At 34.3% G+C, this 25,452-nt stretch overlaps 1 protein-coding gene across 1 annotated transcript in view; it reads left to right on the top strand.

Moving 5' to 3' along the window:
- LOC143255062 (nephrin-like) overlaps positions 1 to 25,452 on the top strand; it is a 79,390-nt gene that overhangs the window by 25,949 nt on the left and 27,989 nt on the right. Inside the window, exons 2-5 of the mRNA XM_076510111.1 lie at positions 7,610 to 7,728; positions 8,644 to 8,982; positions 20,659 to 20,769; positions 22,742 to 22,945. Of these exons, the coding sequence (XP_076366226.1) occupies positions 7,644 to 7,728; positions 8,644 to 8,982; positions 20,659 to 20,769; positions 22,742 to 22,945 (739 nt within the window). The 5' untranslated portion in view covers positions 7,610 to 7,643. The remainder of the gene's footprint in view (positions 1 to 7,609; positions 7,729 to 8,643; positions 8,983 to 20,658; positions 20,770 to 22,741; positions 22,946 to 25,452) is intronic.

Raw genomic sequence — 25,452 nt, 5'->3', positions numbered from 1 at the left:
AGTATTATGTGAAACGTACTTACTACAGTAAAGTGTCTTCCATAAAACACTTTTGAACCAACAATGTGCACCAGCATTTTTGCTAAATACAATGCCTCAATATAAGATGTTTTCGGTGTCTCAAACGTAAACTACGTTTCAAAGCAGAACACATCTCATGAGTACACGTTAAAGTACAAAACACTATGCACAATTCTTACAGTATTCAAAATCACGCATACACTTTCTTAAGTAAACCTAAGCACAGTAATACGTTAGTTAAAAGTCGATCATATACCTTTCAGTATAGTTTGTTTGTTTTTTAATTTAGCAAAAAGCTACACGAAGGCTATTTGTGTTAGCCCTCCCTAATTTAGCAGTGTAAGGCTAGAGGGAAGCCAACTAATAATCACCACCCACTGCCAACTCTTGAGCTACTCTTTCACCAACGAATAGTCGGATAGTCCGTCACAATATAACCCTCCCACGGCTGAAAGGGCGAGTATTTTGGTGTGACGGGGATTCGAACCCGTGGCCTTTGGTATTACGAGAGCGCCCTAACCACCCGCCCATGCTGGGTTGAAATAAAAACAATATTTACAAATATACACGGGCAATATTAAAAAGTGACTACATGGTTCTGTTAAAGTTTTGCTAATATTATAATTGTTTCATTTGTTTTCTCTAACTAACTGAAATACCCGCAAAGCTTAGACGTCGTCCGCTGTTTGTTAGTGAGGTAATTTTAAAAATAAATGACAGCACTTTCAGGTTTAGCAAAGAATCTGAAAATTTCCAGTTTGATTGCATTTATCGAAGTCTTAACATTCACATTTATTGTCAATAACACTTAGATTTTATGTTCAATTATTAGAATGAATTTATTTTATTGTCAGTTTTCTAACGATCAATGGGGTCAGCTCAACATTTCCACCCTAGCATTGAATATTTCTTGAAGTGTAATGTAATGAGCCACTGACATGTCTCGTCCTCGCTATTTGATGATATAACGTTTCATAAGAGATGTGCAACTATGTAAGTGGAATCTTTTTACTAGGGGATGAGTGACATCTCAACAGTATAATTCGTACTGTGTGCCTTCCCTTGGAAAGAATAAAGTGCCACCACGACTGGTTTCCATCACCATCACTTTAGAATAGCAGAGGAAGATGGAAATCACTTTAAATTTCTGCTTTCAACCTTGCCAAATGTAGGCCAAGAATATTTAAACATTTTACGTACCTTTCATTTGTTAACGTGTTATAAAAATATAAAAAACGATACAGTTAATCATATGAGATAAACACATTTCATAATATTGTGAAATATTAAAATATTTTCATCATGTTAATTTTCGACAAAGTATTGAGTTTTTAGGTATATTTTAAAACATCTGTAATACACATTACTATGTTTTGAAAAAAGTTTGTTTGTTTTAGAATTTCGCACAAAGCTACTCGAGGGCTATCTGTTCTAGCTGTCCCTAATTTAGCAGTGTAAGACTAGAGGGAAGGCAGCTAGTCATCACCACCCACCGCCAACTCTTGGGCTACTCTTTTACCAACGAATAGTGGGATTGACCGTCACATTATACACCCCCACGGCTGGGAGGGCGAGCATGTTTAGCGCGACGCGGGCACGAACCCGCGACCCTCAGATTACGAGTCACACGCCTTACGCGCTTGGCCATGCCAGGCCTCACAGATGAAACAACAGTTCTTTGTATAGCCAAGCTGCAGTCCCAGTAACAGAGCAACGACTTTCAGATCTCCACAGATATTCCAGTTGTACTTGCTGTACTGGATGTGCTTCAGCAACATTTCCATGTTCTCGTAGGTTTCTTTCATGTGTGCTGCATAGCCAACAGGTATTAAAGGGTAAACGTTGTCATTGTGTAACAGAACAGCTTTCAGGCTTAACATTGATGGATCAATAAAGAGGCGCCACTCTTGAGGATCACGGTCACAACCCAAAGCAGAGAACAATCCTTCGATGTCAACACAAAAACACAGACTGTCAACTTGTGCAAAGAATTTGGTTATATTAACTTGGCGGCTTTGGAAAACACCATTCCTGCCGTCTCGAACCCAGAAATTCGACTTTTCCTTTTGACAAACCCTAATATCTAACCAGATCGTTTAATCCTGACTGTGTTATGAGATGTGGATAGCCTGAGGAGCACGGTTCAAAATCCGGATCCATGTCACTGCCAGTTCCCTGCATTGCAGTTTCTTCATCTGGTTCGTCTAAGGTCCATTTCTCTGGTGGTTTCGGAATTGAAAGACTGTCGTCATGTGGCACGGGTCTCATTGCTGAAGGCAGGTTAGGGTATTCAATTGACTTCTTGTTTTTGGCAGAGAAACCAGACACATTAGTCAAACAGAAGTTACGGTCCGTCACGTGGTTTTTCTGTTCTCGCCATATCATCGGGACAGCAAATAGCATTGTCTTTCGAGTGCCTCTGAGCCAAGCTTTCAGACAGACAGCACATGTCGCACAACAAATGTGAGGCGCCCATTCCTGGTCTTGATCACCAATTTTACAGCCGAAGTACAGATGATATGCTTTCTTCACAAGAGCAGTCATTGAGTGTCTCTGATGAACAAGCGTATACTCGCCACAAGTATAGCGGAATGTATCGCGGCTGTTACGACATTGACAAGACATATTGACCGACACCAATCGTCCTGTAAAACGTCTATAACATTTAACTTACTTGTTACAGTGCTACTGAAGCAATGCTATATTCTGAAACAATACATACACATTATAAGGTCTATCTTAATCCAATGAGCAATATCTGTGTATGCAATCCACTTTTATAGTCTGCTGAGACAGTGTAAAGCTGGCTCCGGCCTGCCCAGACATGTTCGGCCTGCATACTTCCACGGAACAGGTTCTAACCTGGCCTGATTTCATGCCTGGACATGCCCAGACTGTACAAAACATTGTTCATAGATCTCTTACAGAAACGAAAATTTTGGACACATATATAAGAGAAAACATGACAAAACTGAAGATTTCGATGAAACGGTACGTGATGGGCAAATTTGTATGTGAATTTGTGATCAGCAGCCAAAAAATCTACAAGGAACACCTAACAGTGTTCAAGAAGCAAAAACGTTGTTGTACAGTGGACTCAGCAGATAGGCCGATGTGATTTTGCTATAAAAAACACACGCACATATCATTTTTATAAGTAGAATAAAATATACCTATCAATTAGAGTAACGTCTTTTAATGGATACGTAAAATTTCACAATTGTACGTCGTCAGCAAGATTAATGAATGAACTACAGGATTATAAATCATCTTCGTTTAAACAAGACCTAGTTATAATTTACACATAATTTTTTCAATACCAAAGTTCTTATCGCATTTGTGAGACTTAAACTAACAAACAGTAAAACACAGATTTAAGTTGTGTTGTTTGTTCATGCGAAATATTCTATTGTTGGATTTAAATATAATTCTCGCGTTTTCACTCAACTAATAATTTACAATTTCACTGAACGCCACATGAACATTTGTGTAAGGTACACAGGTTATATTTAATAGTGGTAATATCGTCCCACGATTTGGCTGGGGTGACCCACTTTTCATTGCAAACCTATGCCATATATTTATTGCACATATATAGAATAAGAAATATGAGTGATTTATATCGTACACAACCACCTCGTTGTTGGAGTCATGAAACAACGTTTCTCTTTCGAACATTGTCTAAAATAATACTGCTGTGCTGTATTTAGTCTTTATACATGAGAAGGTGAAACCGATTTAAAGTTTTCTTGTCTCTTCGTAGGTCAATAACTGAGAGATAGTGGAGAATAACATGTGAAACTATATTTGTATGGGAGCGAATGGATCGATTTTGTGATTTCGTCTCTGAAAGTCATTAAAACCAAGATCAACTTACAAGAAGTGGTGAACGTGTTCTTAAGATTTATACTGAGGTTACTTTGATTTTATACATTAAAGTTAGGAGACATGGATAATTGGTTAACGCACGCAATTCACATTGAGCTGCTTTGATTCCCAAACATGTTCGACATGTTTTCTGTGACGTGTGTTTCAGCAGCTACACTCCCCCTTTTGCTTTCTTATATATCACACCACATTTGAAATGCAACTGCTACTGTACTGTTTCAATAGGAACGTGTATTTGTTGCCACAAGTAGACGCTAAACTTGGTTATTTACAAATTATTTCAAAAGGAACGTGTATTTGTTGCCACAAGCACATGCTAAATGTAGTTATTTACATTTTATTTCAACAGGAACGTGTATTTGTTGCCACAAGCACATGCTAAATGTAGTTATTTACATTTTATTTCAACAGGAACGTGTATTTGTTGCCACAAGTAGACGCTAAACTTGGTTATTTACATTTTATTTCAATAGGAACGTGTGTTTGTTGCTACAAGCATAGGCTAAATGTAGTTATTTACAACGTATTTCAATAGGAACGTGTATTTGTTGCCACAAGCACAGGCTAAATGTGGTTTATTACAACATACGTAAAATTTCTCAATTGTACGTCATCAGCAACATTAATAAATGAACTAGAGGATTATAAATCATTTCTGTTCTTGTTGAGTGTTTTCAGTATAATTTTTTTGACTTACCTATGACCTTCCTATGACCTAAGGAAAAAAATTTGTAAATTTAAATTTCATTAAAGTTTTGTACTCTCTTTTACGTTAACGACTAAACACGCAAGTAATTTTGTATTAAAATAATTATACCACAAGCTATTAGCTTCTTGTTTATCTGTTCTATTTGTTCTTGACTACGAAACACTGTATTTAAGAGGTTTAATTAACCAAACATTGTAAGTATTACATACTGCAAGGGTAAATAATTGCCACAAGATATGATTATTAAAAATACCCGTAGTGCTACAGTTGAGAAAATTTAATTACACAGAATGAATAACAAGCTATAATACGGTTACAGAGAGCTAAATACATTACATTTAATCAAAAATGATTTAGGTGTGTTTTATGGCCTTTAAACGCAGTAATATACGTTTTTTTCTCGGTTACTTTAGTAAAAAAAACACAACTTTTGTTTTTCAAATAAGGTGGTTGGTCTATGGAATGGTTTGCGTTTGGAATTTTTGTGGAAGCAGTAAATTTGAGCGAGTTCAAAAGAAATCTTGACAAATATATGAATGACAAGAACCGGTTTTATTATTTTAATATTATTTATTTATAGTTTTAGTTTGGTTTAGAGAATGAGACAACCTAATGGACCAACAGATTTTTTGTTGTACCTGAACATTACGTATGTCAACAAATGTGACTGTTTTATCCAGTTTCAAGAACCATACTTATGTTTCATTCTCATTACTGAAATAAGAACTGTAAATGTTTATGAATGAATAAAGTATATGGAGATTACACAACCTAAGGAAGTTCTTGTATCACGTAAGTGAAAAAGTTTAAAATATATAACTTGTAAATATTTACTCACTACTTTAAATGTTTATTAAAATAAAATGTATTTATTCTGAAATATATAAATTTTATTCTTTTTATATGTTGTTTATATATATATATATATGTGTATTTAAAATTATGACGAATTTATTTTAGAGTTACTTTGTTTCATAGCAATCCACATTAGGCTATCTGCTGAGGAAACCGATGGAATCGAACACCATATTTTGTCGTTGCAAGTCCGTAGACTTATCGCTGTATCATCGGAATGATTCCGTTTAAAGAATAAACATATGAACAAGACACAGACCTGATTGGTTTCTTACAAAGTTATAACATCTCACCTTAATCACTATTCCGCCTGGTTATTTTAAATGATTATAAATTTATGCAATAACTTTATATATATATATATATATATATAGAGAGAGAGAGAGGTGAAGGAGGAAGTGTAAACAAATAGTTATTCACTCGATATTCTGTGAAGTATCGTAAATTTATAAGGCACTCTGAATAGTGTAATATGTTTTAGTTTTAGCCTGATTTAAAAAAAAAGGAACGTGTTCTCTGTGTATAGAGGAGATATTGTTGTTTCGTTGTTTTGAATTAAGCACAAAGCTACACAATGGGCTATCTGTGCTCTGCCCACCACGGCTATCGAAACCCGGTGTTTAGCGTTGTAAGTTTGCAGACAAACCACTGAGTCAATAGGGGGCATAAAGGAGATAAAGGGTAAACAAACGTCCCACGTAAAGTCGCAGTTAATAAAAAGAAACCACTATTAAAGATCAACTCTAAATAAAGGATAAATATTTGAACACATGTAGCCGCAATTTCTGAAAATATGTTCTATCAGTGCAGAAGAAAGCGGAAATAAATTTGTTTAAAAGCTATTTGGAAATAACATATTGTGATGTAACTTGACAAAATTAGCGTTTTCTGTAGGAGTTGTAATCGCCTTCAATGAAATGTTTAAATTTGTTCGTGTGATAATACTGTAGCTGATAATACATTATCAATAACTTATGATCAAAGTATGCTACATACATATTTCAGGACTAACAGTTACTAAATAACGTAGTTAATTAAGTATAGAACTGTCTAACTGAAACTAAAATTATCTTAAAACATGTACATAGGAGACACATACAAAGAATGGTACTATATTTATAAAAAAAACTGACGTTTAAGTGCTTTCTTTAAATATCTATGAGAACGCAGTAACGCGTGGTTCTGGTTTGAAAATGTAAGAACAGTTTTAAAGTAATGGTTGTCACAATTTAGGTTTAATACGCATGTTTTAGAGACATATTTACGATATACCAGTACCATGTTATTGTTATACGTTATTTGTTAATAGACAACTATACTAAAAGTAAATCTTCAAATGTGAAACTGTGTTCTAAGATACAACAGAAAAAATCAGGTAGAGCAACTATCCAAACCACTAGGAGGTAGTTTTACTTTAAAATATATAAGTTGTGTTTCTATACAACTGACATTGGAAGGGGACATAGTATTTCTTAAAACTAAAATCAATTTGATCTTATATTTACTTAACTTCTTTTTTCATAAAAAAATCAATCTAAATATCAATATGTAAATGAATACTTTAAGTTTCTAAGGTATGATTTTCAAATGAAATATTAAACATGATATACATTTCAACAAGTAACCATCGCGCAATGATAGAGAAAAATGTCTGTTAGAGATTTAGGGTAAAACATCGCATCTTCTGATCACCGAACTAACTACCAACTAAAATTGATAAAGATCCTTGCTGCCACGAGGGACCTCCATAATCTTTGATTTATCATACTAGGTGATTTGTGTCATGTGAGGAGAAAAAAAAAACGTCATTTACTAAGAGAAAAAACTGGAGATGTGTTTTCATCTTTCTACCTTAGTATATTTAATGATTAAACTTAGGGGCCGCCTAAAAGTGTAGGCAGGAAGAATTCACAAAATAGCTCAAAGTCATGTCTTGAATCCAAAACACCCTGTTAAAGTAATTACACAAGTCCTATAAGTCTACACTTTTTGTTTTTTCTAGTACAAATATATATTAAGTATTGAGTTATTTCTTAAAGATAACATCACATTCATTATTCCGTTTCCATAATATTGAAGAAGATAAAATTTCTTCTTGTGAAAGTACAGTATTCTTACTCTTATTTTCTCTATTAGGTTTCTCATCCATCACGAGAGTCTGCGCTCACTAATGGGTGTTTTCGAAACGCCATTTATAATAGTAACAACATCAATATTCTGTGCACTAACAAGTGTTATATGTTCTTGTGCAGAAGGTAAGTTAGATAGAAGCTATGTTACGTCTATAGTTGACTTATTTAAGTATGTTTGTGTTCTTGTTTAACAAAAGGTAAGTTAGATAGAAGCAATGTCACTTCTATAGTGGACGCATTTAAGTTTGTGTGTTCTTTTGTTCAGCAGAAGGAAAGTTATGCGGAAATTAGAGGCACGTCTATAGTGAGTTTCAATTTTAAGAAGTTTATGGATGTGCATTACGTTGTTACAAATGATATATAATTGAAGTATTTTAATTAAACTGATTCGTTGGACAAGGAAAACAAACAGTCGCGGTTTAAAATTAAAACTATTAAATAACTTTATCATAAACCGTAATTTAACATATCCCTCATAATATAAATAGCAAACATCTTAAATTATTCAATTATATCAAACTGTCAATCCAGGATTGGAAATAGAAAGAAATTAATTGTTATAGGAGAGCCTGCTATTTTTTATAATGTTTATTTACTGCGTATAGTCCAACAGCTTTTATTTTTCCATTGCTCTTGCGTATCATAAAAATCGCTATGTAAGTAAGACTATAACAAGTCGTGTATAATATGAGTTTAGGCTACAAATGTTTATCAAATACATTATTTTAAGTAACACTAGCACAGTTATAGACAATGATCTTTGACCTCTACAAAAAATACTCTGAAGAAAGCAAAAGCTGACTACGTCAGAATGTGATGGCTTACAGACCTTAAAATTCTGTCCAAGTGGTTTGAAAACACTAACATTCACAAGTGAACACTAATATTCAGGTGATAAATAAAGGGTACGAACACCAAGATAATTCATTGTGTGACTTGTATTTGAGTGAAGGAAACATGCAAATCTTCGATTTAGTTTTAGTAGCCGTATCAGACACGTGTGATAGGATAATGTACATTTATGAGTTTCCTTTACAGGCATTAGAGGAGAGTTCACAGCAGTACTGGGTGGTCACGCTTTCCTTCCGTGTAATGTGACGATACCGAGGTTCCAAGAGGCTGTTTCCTTGATCATGTGGTACAAAGGAAAGTCTGAAGTTCCTATTTTGACCGTGGATGCCAGGAAAGGTACACTGAAAAATGCTCTTTACCTCGTAGCGGACGAGCTACGCCCAAGGGCTCATTTTGATATCACCGAACATACGCCCTTACTGAAGATTGAACCTGTCCGAGAAAATGACGCCGGAATGTACAGGTGCCGAGTGGACTTCCGGTGGTCACGGACCACATATCAAGAAGCCATTCTTAACGTTGTTGGTGAGTACTAACATATAGAGAAAGATGGCACTTAGCAGGATATCACAACTTAACGTTGTTAGTGGGTACTAGCATATAGAGAAAGATGGCACTTAGCAGAATATCACAACTTAACGTTGTTAGTGGGCACTAACATATATAGAAAGATGACACTTGGCAGAATATCAAACTTGACGCTGTTGATGAGTATTAACATATAAAGAAAGATGGCACTTAGCAGGATATCACAACTTAACGTTGTTGGTGAGTACTGTCTTAGCAGAATATCAGAACCCATTTTCTGGTTTATTCTATTCTGTTCGTTTCACACATGAAATGTGAAAACAGTAATATTCGTCGAAAAATGTCTGTTGTTGTTTTAGTTTTATCCGATACTTGAAGTGCAAAAAAGCAGTTAGTATTTAAGTCAAATGTTTATTTTTATGGAGAGGCACATATCGTTAAGCTTTTTCTGCTATTATTAATTACAAACTAATATCTTTTAAGCCGATAGAATTCATCATAGAAGTTTGTTTGTTTGTTTTTTTTGTTTGTTTTTGAATTTCGCACAAAGCTACTCGAGGGCTATCTGTGCTAGCCGTCCCTAATTTAGCGGTGTAAGACTAGAGGGAAGCCAGCTAGTCATCACCACCCACCGCCAACTCTTGGGTTACTCTTTTACCAACAAATAGTGGTATTGACCGTCACATTATAATGCCCCCACGGCTGAAAGGGCGATCATGTTTGGCGCGACGTGGATGCGAACCCGTGACCCTCAGATTACGAGTCGCACGCCTTAACACGCTTGGCCATGCCGGGCCTCATCATAGAAGTGGCTCTCTGAATATGTTTTGATTGTGTTTTATAACCGTCACCAAACTCTTCTCCAGAAACGGATGTAGAAAATTTAACGAGATCTGAATTAATAATTCGCATAGAACTAACACCAGTTTAACATCGTGTACAATATCCAATAAATTACGGTATAGAAAATGGTATTCACGCATGTTTGAACATGTCGATTGTTTTTTCAGTATGTTAAATATTTTTTTAAGTGAGTATTTTGTTTTGAGGGTGGGGGCATTAGTAACTTAAAGTTTCGTTTTAAGATGAAATATTCTAATTATATTTGAAACACGTGCAGATGGAACACGTCTGTTATATTTTTATAATAGAATTTCCTACAATGCTTCATGTGTATAGAAATGCTATAACAACTACGTAAGATTTTTTTCTTATTTTCTGCAGTAAAGTCATATGATTCGTCTCGTAACTGCTTGTGTAACGTTGACAAATACTTAGGAACTTGACTAAAATAATTATATTTTTATAACATTTATTGTCAACGATATTCTATAATATAGCAACATTAGTAGAGTTACTAAAATCAGGTGTTTGCTATTAAATTTCAGTCAAAATAAGTCACATGTTTGATAGAAAATCCACAGTAACTTTGGCATAGCCTTGATTACTAAAACATGTTCCAAGTATGACATAAATATGTTGCAGAAGCAATTAAACTTCTCGGTCGTCAGCTGTATTTTGAAGCAGTACGTGCCTGTCTGAAGCAGATATTGTTTACAAGTTAAAACAAGTATATTGCTGTAAGACATTAACTGCTCCCGTTCTTTATTGTGCTCCTTCTGCCCTAATAGCACCATCAGTAAACAGTAATAACTGAAGTATAATTACGTTTTAAAATAACATTTTTTGTGGTCATTGTATATAAGGTAAGAAAAAATAAGCCCCAACATATGTATTCATCGTTATTTTTCATTTCTCTTGTTTTTAATAATTTCATAGATTTTCGCACTAAACATATGAGGCGTAATTTTAACGCCACTTTGTGTCCATTTTTTTTCTCAGAAACATCCCACGCCTAACATTTCTGTATCTTTAGAAAAAAACTTGAAAAACGTAACCTTTTTAACAAATCGTTCAAATATGTTTACAGTTAGTGTAAAGACCTATTGACATCACGACAAAAGTTACTAAAAGACATCAAATACTACAGTGCACTAGTCACTAGAGGGCTTTAGTATCATTTGTTTCGGATTATACGAGCATGATCTTAACACTAAGACCTTGGTGTCATTTTTTAAACTAATTAATTCAATTTAAAGAAGGACAGTTAACTAATTAGTTTATTGAAATTCAAAGTGTTAACTCGATAATTATTTTCAGCATGCACCATAATGAACTTTGTTTTTGCACGATTTACTTACGGAACAGAAAAATGTCAATGATAAATACAAGTCGATAAATGGGTATTGTAAAGTCGCTTTACAATGGAAACGCTTACCAAAACAACTAATATATGAACACCAGCCTCTTCGGGTTTAGTGTGAAAACTGGAATAAGTTCTGTCAGGTGAACACACTGCATCATATTGTAAACCGCTCAAATACTCGTTAGAGGAAGCTTAACATTAATCCAAACCATCCATAAAGTTGTTTGTTTGTTTCCAAAGCGACAGGAGGCTGTTTTAGCCCTAATTTTGAACCGTTAAACCAGAGAGAACAAAGGCAATCAACGCCCTCTTCTGACTCTCTTAGGCTACACTAATGGAATGAACCATAACTATTGTAATCGTCTTATAGAGAGATTTTGTTTTTGTAGTAACGGGACACAAATCGTAGATCATAAATTCCACTTCACGGTCAGATTGTCCTGAAAATAATCAAATAATGCACTAGAAACTGTACAGCTAAACTTTACTTAAACTGAAACAAGAATAATGTGTAAAATAAACTTATAAACTGGTGGAGACACTACAGCTCATTTAATAAAACTCCATCTGAAACTTGAAACCAATTAACCTTTTGCTGTTTCCATATTTACCTTTTAAACATTATTTAATGATAAGTCTTGTTTATTTCTCTATTGAACAGTGACTACTGGATGCTGTGTTATACAAATGTTCTTTTAAAACCAATAAAGATAGTGTATGCTGATTTTAGTTCCCTGTTAATTACACTTTATTTCTGTTAGCTTTATTATAAAACAAATTAGTATTTATTTATTCTAAAATTTGTGCACTTCTAGAATGGTTCTGCAAAGTTTTTTCACCAGAAGCCTCCGTGTAACTTTACGAAACAATATATTCACCAGCTTTACCTACTTTTGACTTCAGGACAACGCTTTTTCCAGAAATGTTAAAAATTGTTAGTAACCATAATTTTTGACCAGTGTTGAACATTATTTTTTCTACATCTTCACGGTACGAATGTAAAGAGAAAATTAATACGTCTGAACAAAACAATAAGATTTAAAAGTTTATTACTTATATAGTGAGGCCAGCGATTACCAAAATTCGAGACAAATGGAGATTTTTTTTTGAAATTATAAGTGGCTAAGCATAGATATTTAATGAATAAACGATTTTCTCATACAAAATACAACTGGGAAAAGTGGTCCGTTTCTTTATGGGAATAATACAGGGATACTTAGAGTAATAAGTCGGAATAATAATGTGTGAAACTAGACAGTAGTTTTACAAAATCCTAAAATAAAATTTCTGCATCGTAGCGATAATCCAGTGGATGTCATTTACGTGACATAACCACAAAATCCTTTCTTGCTCGAGTAAATACCAACAAATGGTATTGAAGTGAAGACTGAGTAATAGCTTTACAAACTTAGTAACAACGAGATAAGGTATAACGATTTAAGAGCTAGGCCTAGCCTAATCCTCTGAAAGAGTGATTAGGCCTGTCTAACGTCACATCGCTAGCAGCAGCTCTTAAACATATTCGAAACACATACTTTCATCAAACGTGTTCATCCTTCATGTAACATTGCCTAGATTTGGAGTCTTTAGCTAAACCTAATGAACAGGTTTTTCCTTTATAAAAAAGACGCGCTTCATAAGCACAGTTGTACCAATATCTAATTATGAATGTCTTTGTTCGACAACGTGAAAGCCTATCTAATATTTATATATTTGTGAACTGTAAATAATAAGAATCAGTAATTTCGCTGGAAAAGTGCGTAAGTCAATATTCTGTTACCCACAGAGTTTTTTTTTTTTTACAATCTAAACATTGGTAGTCAGGTTCGTGATACGATAGCCGTTATGATTTCACTAATCATTCATAAACGAAGATCGCGTATCACGCCACCTAGTGTAAAAGTGGAAAACACCATACTGATTCTCTGTTGCAATGTCACATATAATAGATAATTTATTTGTAATGACCAGAGATATGCAAGACTGAACCTTTGTTTTTAATTCGGTAATATGTGTGTATGTCATTCATGATGCAACTTACTTAAACAGATGTGAATACATGTTTACATTTGTATTACAAATAAATATCACACCTGACAGAATATATACATAATAAACTACAGTAATTGCCCATTTATTTCACTAACGTTCCCAGTAACATCACTTCCTATAATAATAACCAACCACTGAAGGATATCTGAAGTTTCAGGTGTTAGGAAACAAAGTTTTTATTTAATTTAATCTGAAGTAAACATTCAGACTGAACTTCATAAAAGTGAAGGATCGTACAGATTTTTCTCTGTTCTACACATATATATCAAAGCCAGTATCAATGCTTTAAAAAGGTGTGTTACAAGACAGTGTTGTGTATACACGCCATATTGAACAAGGAATTTAATTATGGTTGCCAGTACTAAACTCTAGCTTGGAACGAGTTTAACAACACTCTTAATTAAGCTTTGAAAGTTATACAGTAAAATTTTTGTGAATGAAATAGAAATAGGTTCTGTTCTTCAGGATTATGGTGATAGTGAGGCATATACACTTCTGGCCAAATTCTTAAGGCCAATAAATATAAAGAAAAAATACGCATTTTGCGTTTTCAGACTCAACAATTTATTTGAGTAGAGCTTCAAAAGTTGAAAATAAGAAAAAAAAAGCATTTAATAGGGAAAATATGAACACTATAAAATTAGCCTAAATACTAGCTGGTCAAAAGTTTAAGACCATATAAAAAAAAGCCATAAACAGGGTAAAGAATGCCCAAAAAGAGGTCTTAGTAGTGAGTGGCATGGCCGTCATTTTGCGAATAACTGCAAACATTCGCTTTGGCATGGTCGATATAAGCGTTTGCAGAAGGCTGGCTAGAATGTTATTCCAAGAGGCAAAGATGGCTTCAGGAAGATCATACACTGTTTAGAATTGACGTCCATTTCTATAGAGTTTCAGGTAAACACGCTGAATGGTCCGAAAGAATCACGTTATTGGCCATGAAAAAGTCCTTTGTCTTGCGGGCATTGTGGATTGCAGTGTTGTCCTGCTGAAAGATCCAATCATTTTCACACAAGCGAGAGCGTTCAGTCAATAAGGATGCTCTCTCCAACATGCCAATGTAGCCAGCTGCTGTTTGACGCCCCTGTATAACCTGAAGCTTCATTGTTCCATGGAAGGAGAAAGCACCCCAGATCATGATAGAACTTCCTCCACTGTGTCGTGTAGAAAATGTCTCCGGTAGGATATCCTTATCGTGCCAGTAACGTTGGAAGCCATCTGAACCATCCAGGTTAATTTTTTCTCATCAGAGAACCAAACCTTCTTCCACATTTCTATATTCCATGTTTGGTGCTTCTCAGCAAATTTTAACCGAGCTATTTCGTTGCGTGGAAGAAGGCGTGTCTTTTGATTGTTTGTTTTTTTAATTTAGCACAAAGCTACTCGAGAACTATCTGTGCTAGCCGTCCCTAATTTAGTAGTGTAAGACTAGAGGGAAGCCAGCTAGTCATCACCACCCACCGCCAACTCTTGGGCTACTCTTTTACCAACGAATATTGGGATTGACCGTAACATTATAACGCCCCCACGGCTGAAAGGGCGAGCATGTTTGGCGCGACGGAGATGCGAACCCGCGACCCTCAGATTATGAGTCGCACGCCTTAACACGCTTGGCCATGGCGGGCCACTCGTGGCTTTTCAAGATGTTTACGGTTTCTAAAGCCTTTCTCTCGAAGACGCTGTCTTATTGTTCTTGAGCTGCATTCTGCGTCCGTAAGGGCCTTATTATGGTTGGACGATCGGCTGTTATCTTGCTGAATAACCCGTCAAATCCTCCTGCTCCACACCGGCAAAATTTTCTTTTGCAGACCACTTAAAATTCTTGTTCCGTATTTCTCAAGGTCATTTAAGAAATTTGCAACAGCAATTTACTACGCCCGATCTCACCAGCGATAGAACGTTGAGAGAGACAGGAGATGTCAGTGGGAGATGTTGACAACGCTAATGTTTGAACACATTGTAGGTCAACTACAAGAAACAAAGATGAAGTGGACAGGAACTGTCATCCTGATCTAGTCAGTGGCTACTCATTTCAACCTTGTTTTATCATTAAGAATAACTTGCCTAAATCACCCATAAAGTAATATATATTATTTGAAAAAATGATCACATTAGTGGATGACTGAATCACTTATCATTTATGCCCTTATATACCTATTCCATAAATAAGGCGCTCAGCTGGCAATCAGTAGGTCCAAATCCCTATCTCTGAATATGCTCACCCTTTAGTACTGCTGCCAGGACCAGTCACTTGAGTGTAAAAATATTTGGCCAGTACAAAATACTCGAGCAGCCTCCACCAAATATATATGAGATTAAGGCCTAATGAAGATTATACCTGTTTCATAATGTATGGATTTATGTAACATCAGGAGAGGCACCCTATGATTTATAGACTGAGTAACCAACAAAATAATATATGTCCTTAATGAACATGGATGTATAAAATACACGTGTTTTGTATACCAGAAGCTGTATGCCTAATTCTGAATAACACCAAGCTCTTCAGTACAATTTACAATACAAATCTAAGTTTCCCCTATTGGCGCAGTCATACGTAGTTAAGTTGGTACTTTACCAACCAAAGGATACCACTTCGCGTTGATTGGATGGGGGAGTCAAAGATGAAGACGTTATAGTTGGAAAAATGGGCAGATCATTAGGGAACTGTTGCGAGGTCACCATTGTAGGCAGCCATAATAGATGATTGTGTGATGGTACCACAAAGTACAGAAGGTGTTTCTGGGCGACCATGATCCAATGACTCCTACAATATATGTCTCAACACGAGTATAATTAATCAGTTTAAATCATTAAATGTATAAATAATTAAATAATTTATAATTAATTAATCCTAAAAAGGACACTTAAGCCTAATTCCTTAGTAATTAATTCGATTATAATTAAACCAAGTACTAAAAAATACTTAACAGTAATCAATTAAATCATTTATAAATAATGTCATAAAATAATGCTTATAATTAAATTAATTACATATCATTACTATTTAAATAGTCATAAAAGGAAAATATTTTAATTAAGATTTATTGCTTAAATAGCTATCAAACGTTTAAAGACTTTTAGTACTAATTTATAAGTTAGTTACATTTCCTACCGTAAAAGGACTGTATTGTACAGTAATTAAAACAGTAATTCAGTAACATGAATATAATTTGAAATTCTTGATACAATAAATATTTTTAGTTATAGTTCTTTACATAACATTTAAATGATTATTCTATTACTCACTATACGATTCTTACACACCGTGCCCGAAAAATTATCACTGTTTGAGCCTGCTTAAAAACACTTTTCAAATACAAAATTAATTCATTACATGATCCTGAACTGATATAGAGAATGAGTGAACACTGATGTATAATATGACCTCTAGTGTTAGTTGTAATAGATAAAACTTCCGTTTGAGCATATGAAAAACATTTATTAAAAATGTTAATTATAACACACTGTTACTATCTACATATTTACATATATACTTAAAATAGATGGTTCACTTTACACAACGGTAATTATGTAGCGACTCGTATCAGTTAAATCTTTTTTTATATTAATTAAACTCTAGGTTTCTTAAATGTAATTATAAATGATAAAACTTTGTTTTTACCTATGTAAGTTCATTACGTAATGATACTAAACATCAGATGTGTATTCTCAATTTGCATACATAAAAGTCAGGACAAACATTTTGCTTACATAAATATTTACATCAGGACTTATTACACTGACAATCAATTCCAGACATGCTATTTGTCTAAAATATTTTGGAAGCACCAGCCACCATGTTGGCATGAAAAATATTCCAGTCATATCAGTAGATTTAATGATATTACAAGTCTTGTAATTTATTTTTGAAAACAACAATTGAATGACTTGCTGTTTATTCCTACATATTCTGTTAAAAGTTCACAAAACATTGAAACTGAGTCATAGATCCATTGGACTTGAACTTGTGTCAAAGACAGGGGCGTAGATTTTTTACACCCTATGGTCATAAAGATATCAATGGTCATAAATTGATCACCGTGTGATAAATTGATATAACTTATTCTTTTTACTATAGTGAACTTTAATAAATTTTCGCAAACAACAGAAATATAACAAGAGTTATATACTCACTTATATGAAAGCTAATTTAATCGTGGTAATTTATATATATTTAAGTTTTGTTTTTGCAAATGTAGCAGGCTATTATGCTGTCAGAGGACTTTGTCCGTCAGACAAAAATTGTCTAAATTGTAAGACGGATAATGCTGATATTACTGGATGTGCTAAAATGACCAAACCATCGAGAAACTAGACTATGTATATATGTGTTATATATAAATGATAAATATGTAAATTCCAGATCAAAATCAGAATATAGTGAACTAGAAGTATAAAATAATTTTCTATTGAACCTTTAAATATTGTGAACGTAATGTGATGTTATATAAAGTGTAAAAATATATAAATTTATGTTGATAGAAAATCATTATAAGGTGATACTCACTGACTAAATAGATGATTAGATAGTAGGTAAATTAATTATAAACAATAATACTACGAAATTGGTACTATATTAAATATAGTAACCATACAGTTTGTTTTAGTTGCAAAGATTACTGTGTAATGATAGATGTGCGATACCTTACAACTCTTTACTTATATATAGTGAAGATAAGATATCAATTTTAACCTGTATGTGAAGGTCAACACAACAGAAAGTATAGTTTTCAAATGCTTTGTATTGTTTCTAAAATAAAGAAACAATGATTATTTGCTCCCTATGTTTTTTATATGGTAAATAATAATTTACTTAAACAAGTACATAAATTCTAATACTATGTTTTTATATCAAACCTATCAGTAGCCTTGACTATCAAACACTTCTGACCATGATCTACTTTTTAGGTTGTTTGACCTAAATGTCGTTAGTACTACTGTGATGGGTTTGTGTACTCCACGTGTGTGAACGCCTGATGATCTGTGTACTTCTTAAGAGTCTCTGGCCAGATTGTAAACATGTGAATTAAAGTTAAACAGTATCAAAATTTCACAAGTTTTACATCAGTTCAAAATATTGTGGGTTCAATGACAAATTTATATATATAATAAAAAGGAAATAGTAAATTTCTTCGCTAAAACAATAACTATAGCGAGCCCTATCTATGCATATGGAGTCCTGCTACAGATGATCAAAATCTGATGATAGGGAAGGTTTTTCCGTAAGCCTTGATTTAAGATGTAAGGTCAACGTTTTCCATAACTAAGTCATTGCACGTGGCAAATAATAAATAGTTTACAAAGTGTCCAAAAAAGTTCCTTTCATAATGTTTCATTTCCTCCAAATACTCTAACCGCTGACCGTAGAGGAGCAGTTTAATGTAGTCCTACTGTGTGACATTATCACCAGAACAGTTTAAATGGTTCTACTGGAACAATTCAAGATGATCCTACTGTATGGAATGTGTTGCTGGAACAGTTTAATTTAATCCTACTGCATGAACGTTGTCACCACAACAATTTAACGTTGTCCTTGTGTGTAGACAGTGTTACTAGAAAAGTTTAATCTCGTCTTACTTTGTGTACAGTGTCGCCGCAACAACCTACCATGATCCTAGCGTGTGGACAATATCACCAGAACAGTTTACTATGGTTTTAGCGTGTGGAGAGTGTCACCAAAACAATTTACCATTATGCTTGTGTGTGGACAGAGTCACCAGAACAGTTTACTATGGTTTTAGCGTGTGGAGAGTGTCACCAAAACAATTTACCATTATGCTTGTGTGTGGACAGAGTCACCAGAACAGTTTACTATGGTTTTAGCGTGTGGAGAGTGTCACCAAAACAATTTACCATTATGCTTGTGTGTGGACAATGTCACCAGAACAGTTTACTATGGTTTTAGCGTGTGGAGAGTGTCACCAAAACAATTTACCATTATGCTTGTGTGTGGACAGAGTCACCAGAACAGTTTACTATGGTTTTAGCGTGTGGAGAGTGTCACCAAAACAATTTACCATTATGTTTGTGTGTGGACAGAGTCACCGAAAAAGTTTACTATGGTTTTAGCGTGTGGACAATGTCACCAGAACAGTTTACTATGGTTTTAGCGTGTGGAGAGTGTCACCAAAACAATTTACCATTATGCTTGTGTGTGGACAGAGTCATCGAAAAAGTTTAAAAGTTTATTGTCTCAGGGTATAGATTAAGAACAGCAATTGATATTGTCAATGAAAATACACACTTGAATTTCTCACAGTTGTACAGTACTTCTGACATTCTTGTAAAACTGTAATAATGAGAGAATCTACTTCATCTGAATTAACTGTATAAATGTGTTGGTGGTGTAGAGTAGTTTGATTTAATGTTTTTTTTTGTTTTTACTTCATTTTTACATTTGTCAATGGAACATCTGAAAGATAAGAGCACGAAGTTACCATTAATGACGTCAATGTCATGAGATTTCATTATATTCCACTAATAACTGCTTATTTATTTCCAGTCAATTATTTCAAAATTAGGCATTATGTACAAGGCCATAATAAGTAATTTACAGAATTAGCATCTTTAATTGAAAGAAATGAAAACTATTTCTATAAACAAATAAAACCTATTTTAACTCCCGTAACTTGTTTTTGTGGAGATCTGCTGTGTTTATTTTCAGTTTAGTACAACCGAGATATACTCGTACACTGTTCACTATTTACATGTGTAACTCGTATACATATATGACGCTTCAACCTGAACACCTACACAAAAGCACAATTTATAGATTAATAGATATAACACTAACATAAAAATACGTAAATTCGTCTGCTAGGCCTTCTATCGGTTAAGAGATTTCTAGCTTTAAATCCAAATATAACTGAATGGTTTTTACTCAATTAGATTATTGCCTCCCGCTAGTACAGCGGTAAGTATACGGATTTGCAATGCTAAAATTAAGGGTTTGATTCCCCTCTGTGGGCTCGGCAGATAGCCCGATGTGGCTTTAGTATAAGAAAACACACACATTTAGATTATTATGCACGTTAGGTCTGAGCTATGTAACTCTGCAATAAAGTGAAACTCTTTTGTGTGTGTTATAGAAAAACGGCGGAGCTTTCATATAAATTCCTGTATGCACAGGGTATTATTATACACTATAAAATAAACCCATAACGAAAATGTCAAAATACAAATACACTTATTCACGTTATAGCTTGTCGTATGCTTAATTTAAATAAAGTTGAACATACTAACTGTAAAATTAGGTCTAATATTAGCCAAACAATCTTGTAGTCAAAATTGGATTCATGTTGCTGAGTTTAGTATCTTCAATTCAGTTTGAGATGAATTTTGTTAAGACTAAAATGCTGAACGTGTCAATCGTTTTATATCAATTTTAAATCTTAGTTATCTGTTGTTTTCAGTTCCTCCTAAAAGAATCTTTATTCTAAACATGAAGGAAGAAAGAGTACAAGGTAGCATTGGACCATTTCAGGAAGGAGACACGGTAGCTCTCACGTGTGTTGTTCAAGGTGGTAAGTGGTATATTTTTACTTATGGCTTACTTGAAATACAAACCATTATTTGACGAAACTCTGCGTGTATGTGTATCCGCTTATAATAGTCAAAGCACTGAACAAATTTTCACTGAACATGGCAAATACATTTAGGGCCCCTCTGGAAGTGAGTATGGATTCGGACTTAAGTCACCATGGAGGCAAATGCATCCTCCCTATGCTCTAAATAAGAACGCTAGCTAGTATATATGTCTCGTAAGTGGTTTGTTATACACATCGTACAGGAATTTGCTCGAACTCTAATAGAACATTTCAACCAATCAAAGACAGACTTAATCTTGAACCAATATCCATCACCTTCTTTTCAATAGTTAATACCACACAAACGTTGTTAATAGCAGAGAAATAAGTGGTTTCACGATTGTTAGACAAAACCTAATATGTACATTTGTTCATACTATTTAACAAGCTTACAGCAAAAGCAGCTTGGTACCAAAGCAGTTTTGCACCAAAAACCTATAGAAAGTCTGCGAATGTCCATGGTTTATCTATAAGTCGATTACTTTTGATTGAAAGTTAATTTGCACGGTTATAAATACATAATAAATAAGATGTTGTTTTGAGCGGCTGGGTTTTGTACTCGACGTGCGCTAAACGTATGTTTACACGAAATCACAGGCACAAAACCACCTGGCCTTGTATATAATTACTTGAAAAGACGCAAAGCTTTATGTAAAGCGATGAGTTAGACTATTTACTTTTATTTAAAGAGGCTGCTTTTCTTTTGGTTAAATTTTAGCTTGAATAATGGTAGTTGTGTCATACTCTAGGCATATATTTGCCCATAACTATAAATTAAAAAATCCTAATATACAAAATAATTTGAAAATTGATAACTTAAAATATACAAATAGAGATCGCACACTTAAACAAACAAGGCTAGAGATCTACTGCTGAAAGTTTGTTTAACTTATAAATCCCTGTCATTACTCCACTATAAAAGTTTGTGGAATCGCAGAGAAATTTTGCAAAAAAACAAACAAACAAACAAACTAAAAAAGCAGTTTTAAGCTAAATTCGACCTTTATTTTCGACCATCAGAAACCTGGTGTTTTCCAAGCGCGCGCGTTATTTGTAAACTACAAATCGTGCATTTTCTGGCACATTAAGTATGAGCCACAATAGTTTCATGACAGCTATTGCAAAGAATTTCACAAAACAACAGAAAGTTAAGGGGGAAAAATACCTTAAACAGTCAGGATTCAGTTCATATAACACTTTAAAATCTTTACTATTGACGTATAATGCTGTGCACATATAATAATACACTAAAGAGAGATGCATGGTAGACTTACAAGGGAAAGAAAATCCGCTAGAAACGGCCCATTTGTAATTATTATTATTATTAGACTACCAGCCTACAACTAAAATGGCATGGCATATTTCACCAAAACCTTTTACACAATACTAAATAAGGTACTACGGATGTCGTCAAGGGTATTGAAAAAATATTTTTTCTTCTGTATTTCACATAAGCTAAAAAAATCATAGTTCTAGTTCAAACGATGTTATCATTACCTCTTAAAATTAGTTCTCATATAAATATCTGATATTCCTTTAAGTAACTTTAATTCAGGGTGAAATAAGAATTACCAGCCAATTATAGATAAATATTAGATGACTGTAACATGTAGGTGCTCAATATGCCTGTATGTTTGTAAATGAGAAATATCATCTGTGTATTTTCACAACTACATATTTTGATTGATCTCAACCAAACATGAAATTCTTACAAACTTCTTGTCTTATGTCATTTCACAGAAGTCTCTATGTCCTCCACGTGCGTGTAGCAGGTACATCAACTTGTGGTTGTATGTAATATGAATATAAACTATTCATTTAATAAACTATTCTTTGTTTGGCTTCTTTTTACTTAAATAAATCTAATTTAACACCTTATGCGACGTTTCTTTTTATATTACAACCATAGGAAATCCCATACCAGCTGTCACCTGGTGGAACGAAACAGACCTGGTTGATGATACGTTTAAAATTGTAAATCAGGATTCCATTCGTAACGAATTCGTCATAGAGAATATACGAAGAGAGAACCTTTTCTCTGAATTCACCTGCCAGGCATCGAATAGCAATTATACAAAGCCTGTCACTAGTTCAATAATCCTGGACATGTACTGTGAGTGTATATCAGATTTCTCGCAAATTAAATACAACTTGCAAAGTCGTGTATAAAGAACTCTAGGCTTTACATTTATTATTCTGTTTAAGTTTTTTAAAAAGCTGAATTATCAGTTTTGGATAATTCAACTCCTTAACACTAACCCGGTGATGAGTAAAATACAGCTGAAAACACCGAACACTCCGTCACTATAAACGTTACTGATGGGGATCAAATTTATCAAAACCAGTATAAATTAGCTAGACATGAACGATATATTAAGATTACTATTTATTTTTAGTATCTTGTGGACTGAATAAATCAGGAGATTAAATTAGAGGCACAGAGTATTGTTTTGTTTGTTTTTTGAATTTCGCACAAAGCTACTCGAGGGCTATCTGTGCTAGCCGTCCCTAATTTAGCAGTGTAAGACTAGAGGGAAGGCAGCTAGTCATCACCACCCATCGCCAACTCTTGGGATACTCTTTTACCAACGAAAAGTGTGATTGACCGTAACATTATAACGCCCCCACGGCTGAAAGGGCGAGCATGTTTGGCGCTACAGGGATGCGAACCCGCGACCCTCAGATTACGAGTCGCACGCCTTAACACGCTTAGCCATGCCGGGTTAGGCACAGAATAAAATACAATAAAAAACGTCATTCATTTTTATCTGTAATTAGTGCGTGCCTTTCACAATATATATTTTACAAACTTGTAGGTATCGATAGCTTCTGACGAAGCTCTAATAGCGAAATACTGAGCTAATTAAATTGCACTATGACAAAATAGGTCGTGATTTTATTTAAGTGTATACTGTAATCAAGTTGACATTTATATTTATTAAATAGACTCGTAAAATACGTGAGTTTTGTTTATAGTTCAAAAATATGCACGTCTCCTATTACGTCTTATCTCCTGTAAATGAAGGTGACTTTATCAAGCTGATAACTGCTGGGAAGTGTTTTAAACAAGTCTATTCTATCTTACAAAGTATAAAATAGATATCTTGATGTTTTAAATCTTCCCATAGTTATGGGTTATTAGAAGGCCTTACCACGAATTGTGATTTTTGGAACACCTGGCATTTACTACATACAAAATCACTTTTATTTATCTCACCAGATGTTATTAAGGATTTAACTACAGAATAAACATACACATGACATCATCCTGTAATAAAGAGAAACACAGTGAGCATAAAGTACGGATGTCATGTGATAGATTACGTAAAGATGTGAAATTCTCAAATCCACGATGTCACTCGATGTCATCATAACTACTGTTTCATCCAGCCACTTCAGTGATGTAACTTCGAAAGTGTCTATAAAGTTAGCGAGTGTCTATCGTGTAGTTTTGAAAAACAAAAAAGATGAATATTAAATGTCATGCTTCCGAGTTTTCCAGCATTCGTAATGACATATTTAATGTCCTTACATTCCAAGTACACCAACGTAGCGCATTTGTCTTTTGCCCTATGACATGTATTCCCAAATATTATGACGGTACATGAATTCGCTCGATATTAAAGGTGAAAGTTTTTGAATAACCGATTTTTTTCTATTAAATCGATATAATATCCATAATATACACCATACAATAAACACATTGAATAAATCTCCATATTGACATACTGGAAGGTAGGGGGGTACCTGAGGTATTGTTTTCTTTCCTAGTACTGTATTGTTTACTGGATGGTCAAAAGTGGTCCTAATTGAAATTCATCCTCTACCAAGACATTGGTTAATTTGTTTGTTCTGGTAAAAACTTACATGTGTAATGTAGTTTTATAGGTCTGAATACGTCATAACTATTTGTTAACTAACTTCAACTATGTTCTACAAAAACATAAAATGAGTAACAACAAAGTATTAAGTATTATAATTGTATTTGATAACATTCTTATAGCTCCCCAGTGGCCCCTCAGTATGTCTTCGGACTTACAACGCTAAAAACCAGGTTTCGATACCCGTGGTGGGCAGAGCACAGATAGCCCATTGTGCAGCTTTGTGCTTAATTCAAAACAACATCAACTTTCTTATAAAGCATCTAAAGTTCTGCGCGAGCCACTCAACGAACTTTCTCATCGTAATCCAATCGTTTGGTTCTTAAGAAAACAAGAACGAAGTTGAAACTTTTCAATATCTAAACACAACGAGATGTAATGTATTAATGGATGAAAACTCTTCGCTCTCATTTCCTCGAATAAAAGGCTATTATTCACTCACAGAGACAAATGAAAGATGTTCTTGAAGCGCATTCTTTTCTGTCAATTGTGTTTTCTGAGGATTCCATATAAAGCACAGGTATTTCATCAAGAGGCGAGTATTACTTTGATCGACCGTGAGCAACTAGTTATCACGCCCAATGTCAAAGCTGTTGTTGAAGTCAGTTTACGCCCTTCCTCCCCCAAAAAACACTACAAAACCGTCTGCACTTTGAGACCAGGTATGCATTATAAGAGTGTCTGTCGAATCCCACCGTTCTATTAAAAAAAACCCAAACGTGTCAGTGGTAGTTTTAAC

The sequence above is a fragment of the Tachypleus tridentatus genome, chromosome 7 (assembly GCF_004210375.1).
Source record: "Tachypleus tridentatus isolate NWPU-2018 chromosome 7, ASM421037v1, whole genome shotgun sequence".
NCBI lineage: Eukaryota > Metazoa > Arthropoda > Merostomata > Xiphosura > Limulidae > Tachypleus > Tachypleus tridentatus.
Note: the sequence above shows the minus strand (reverse complement) of the source record. Positions and strands in the feature narration are given on the sequence as shown.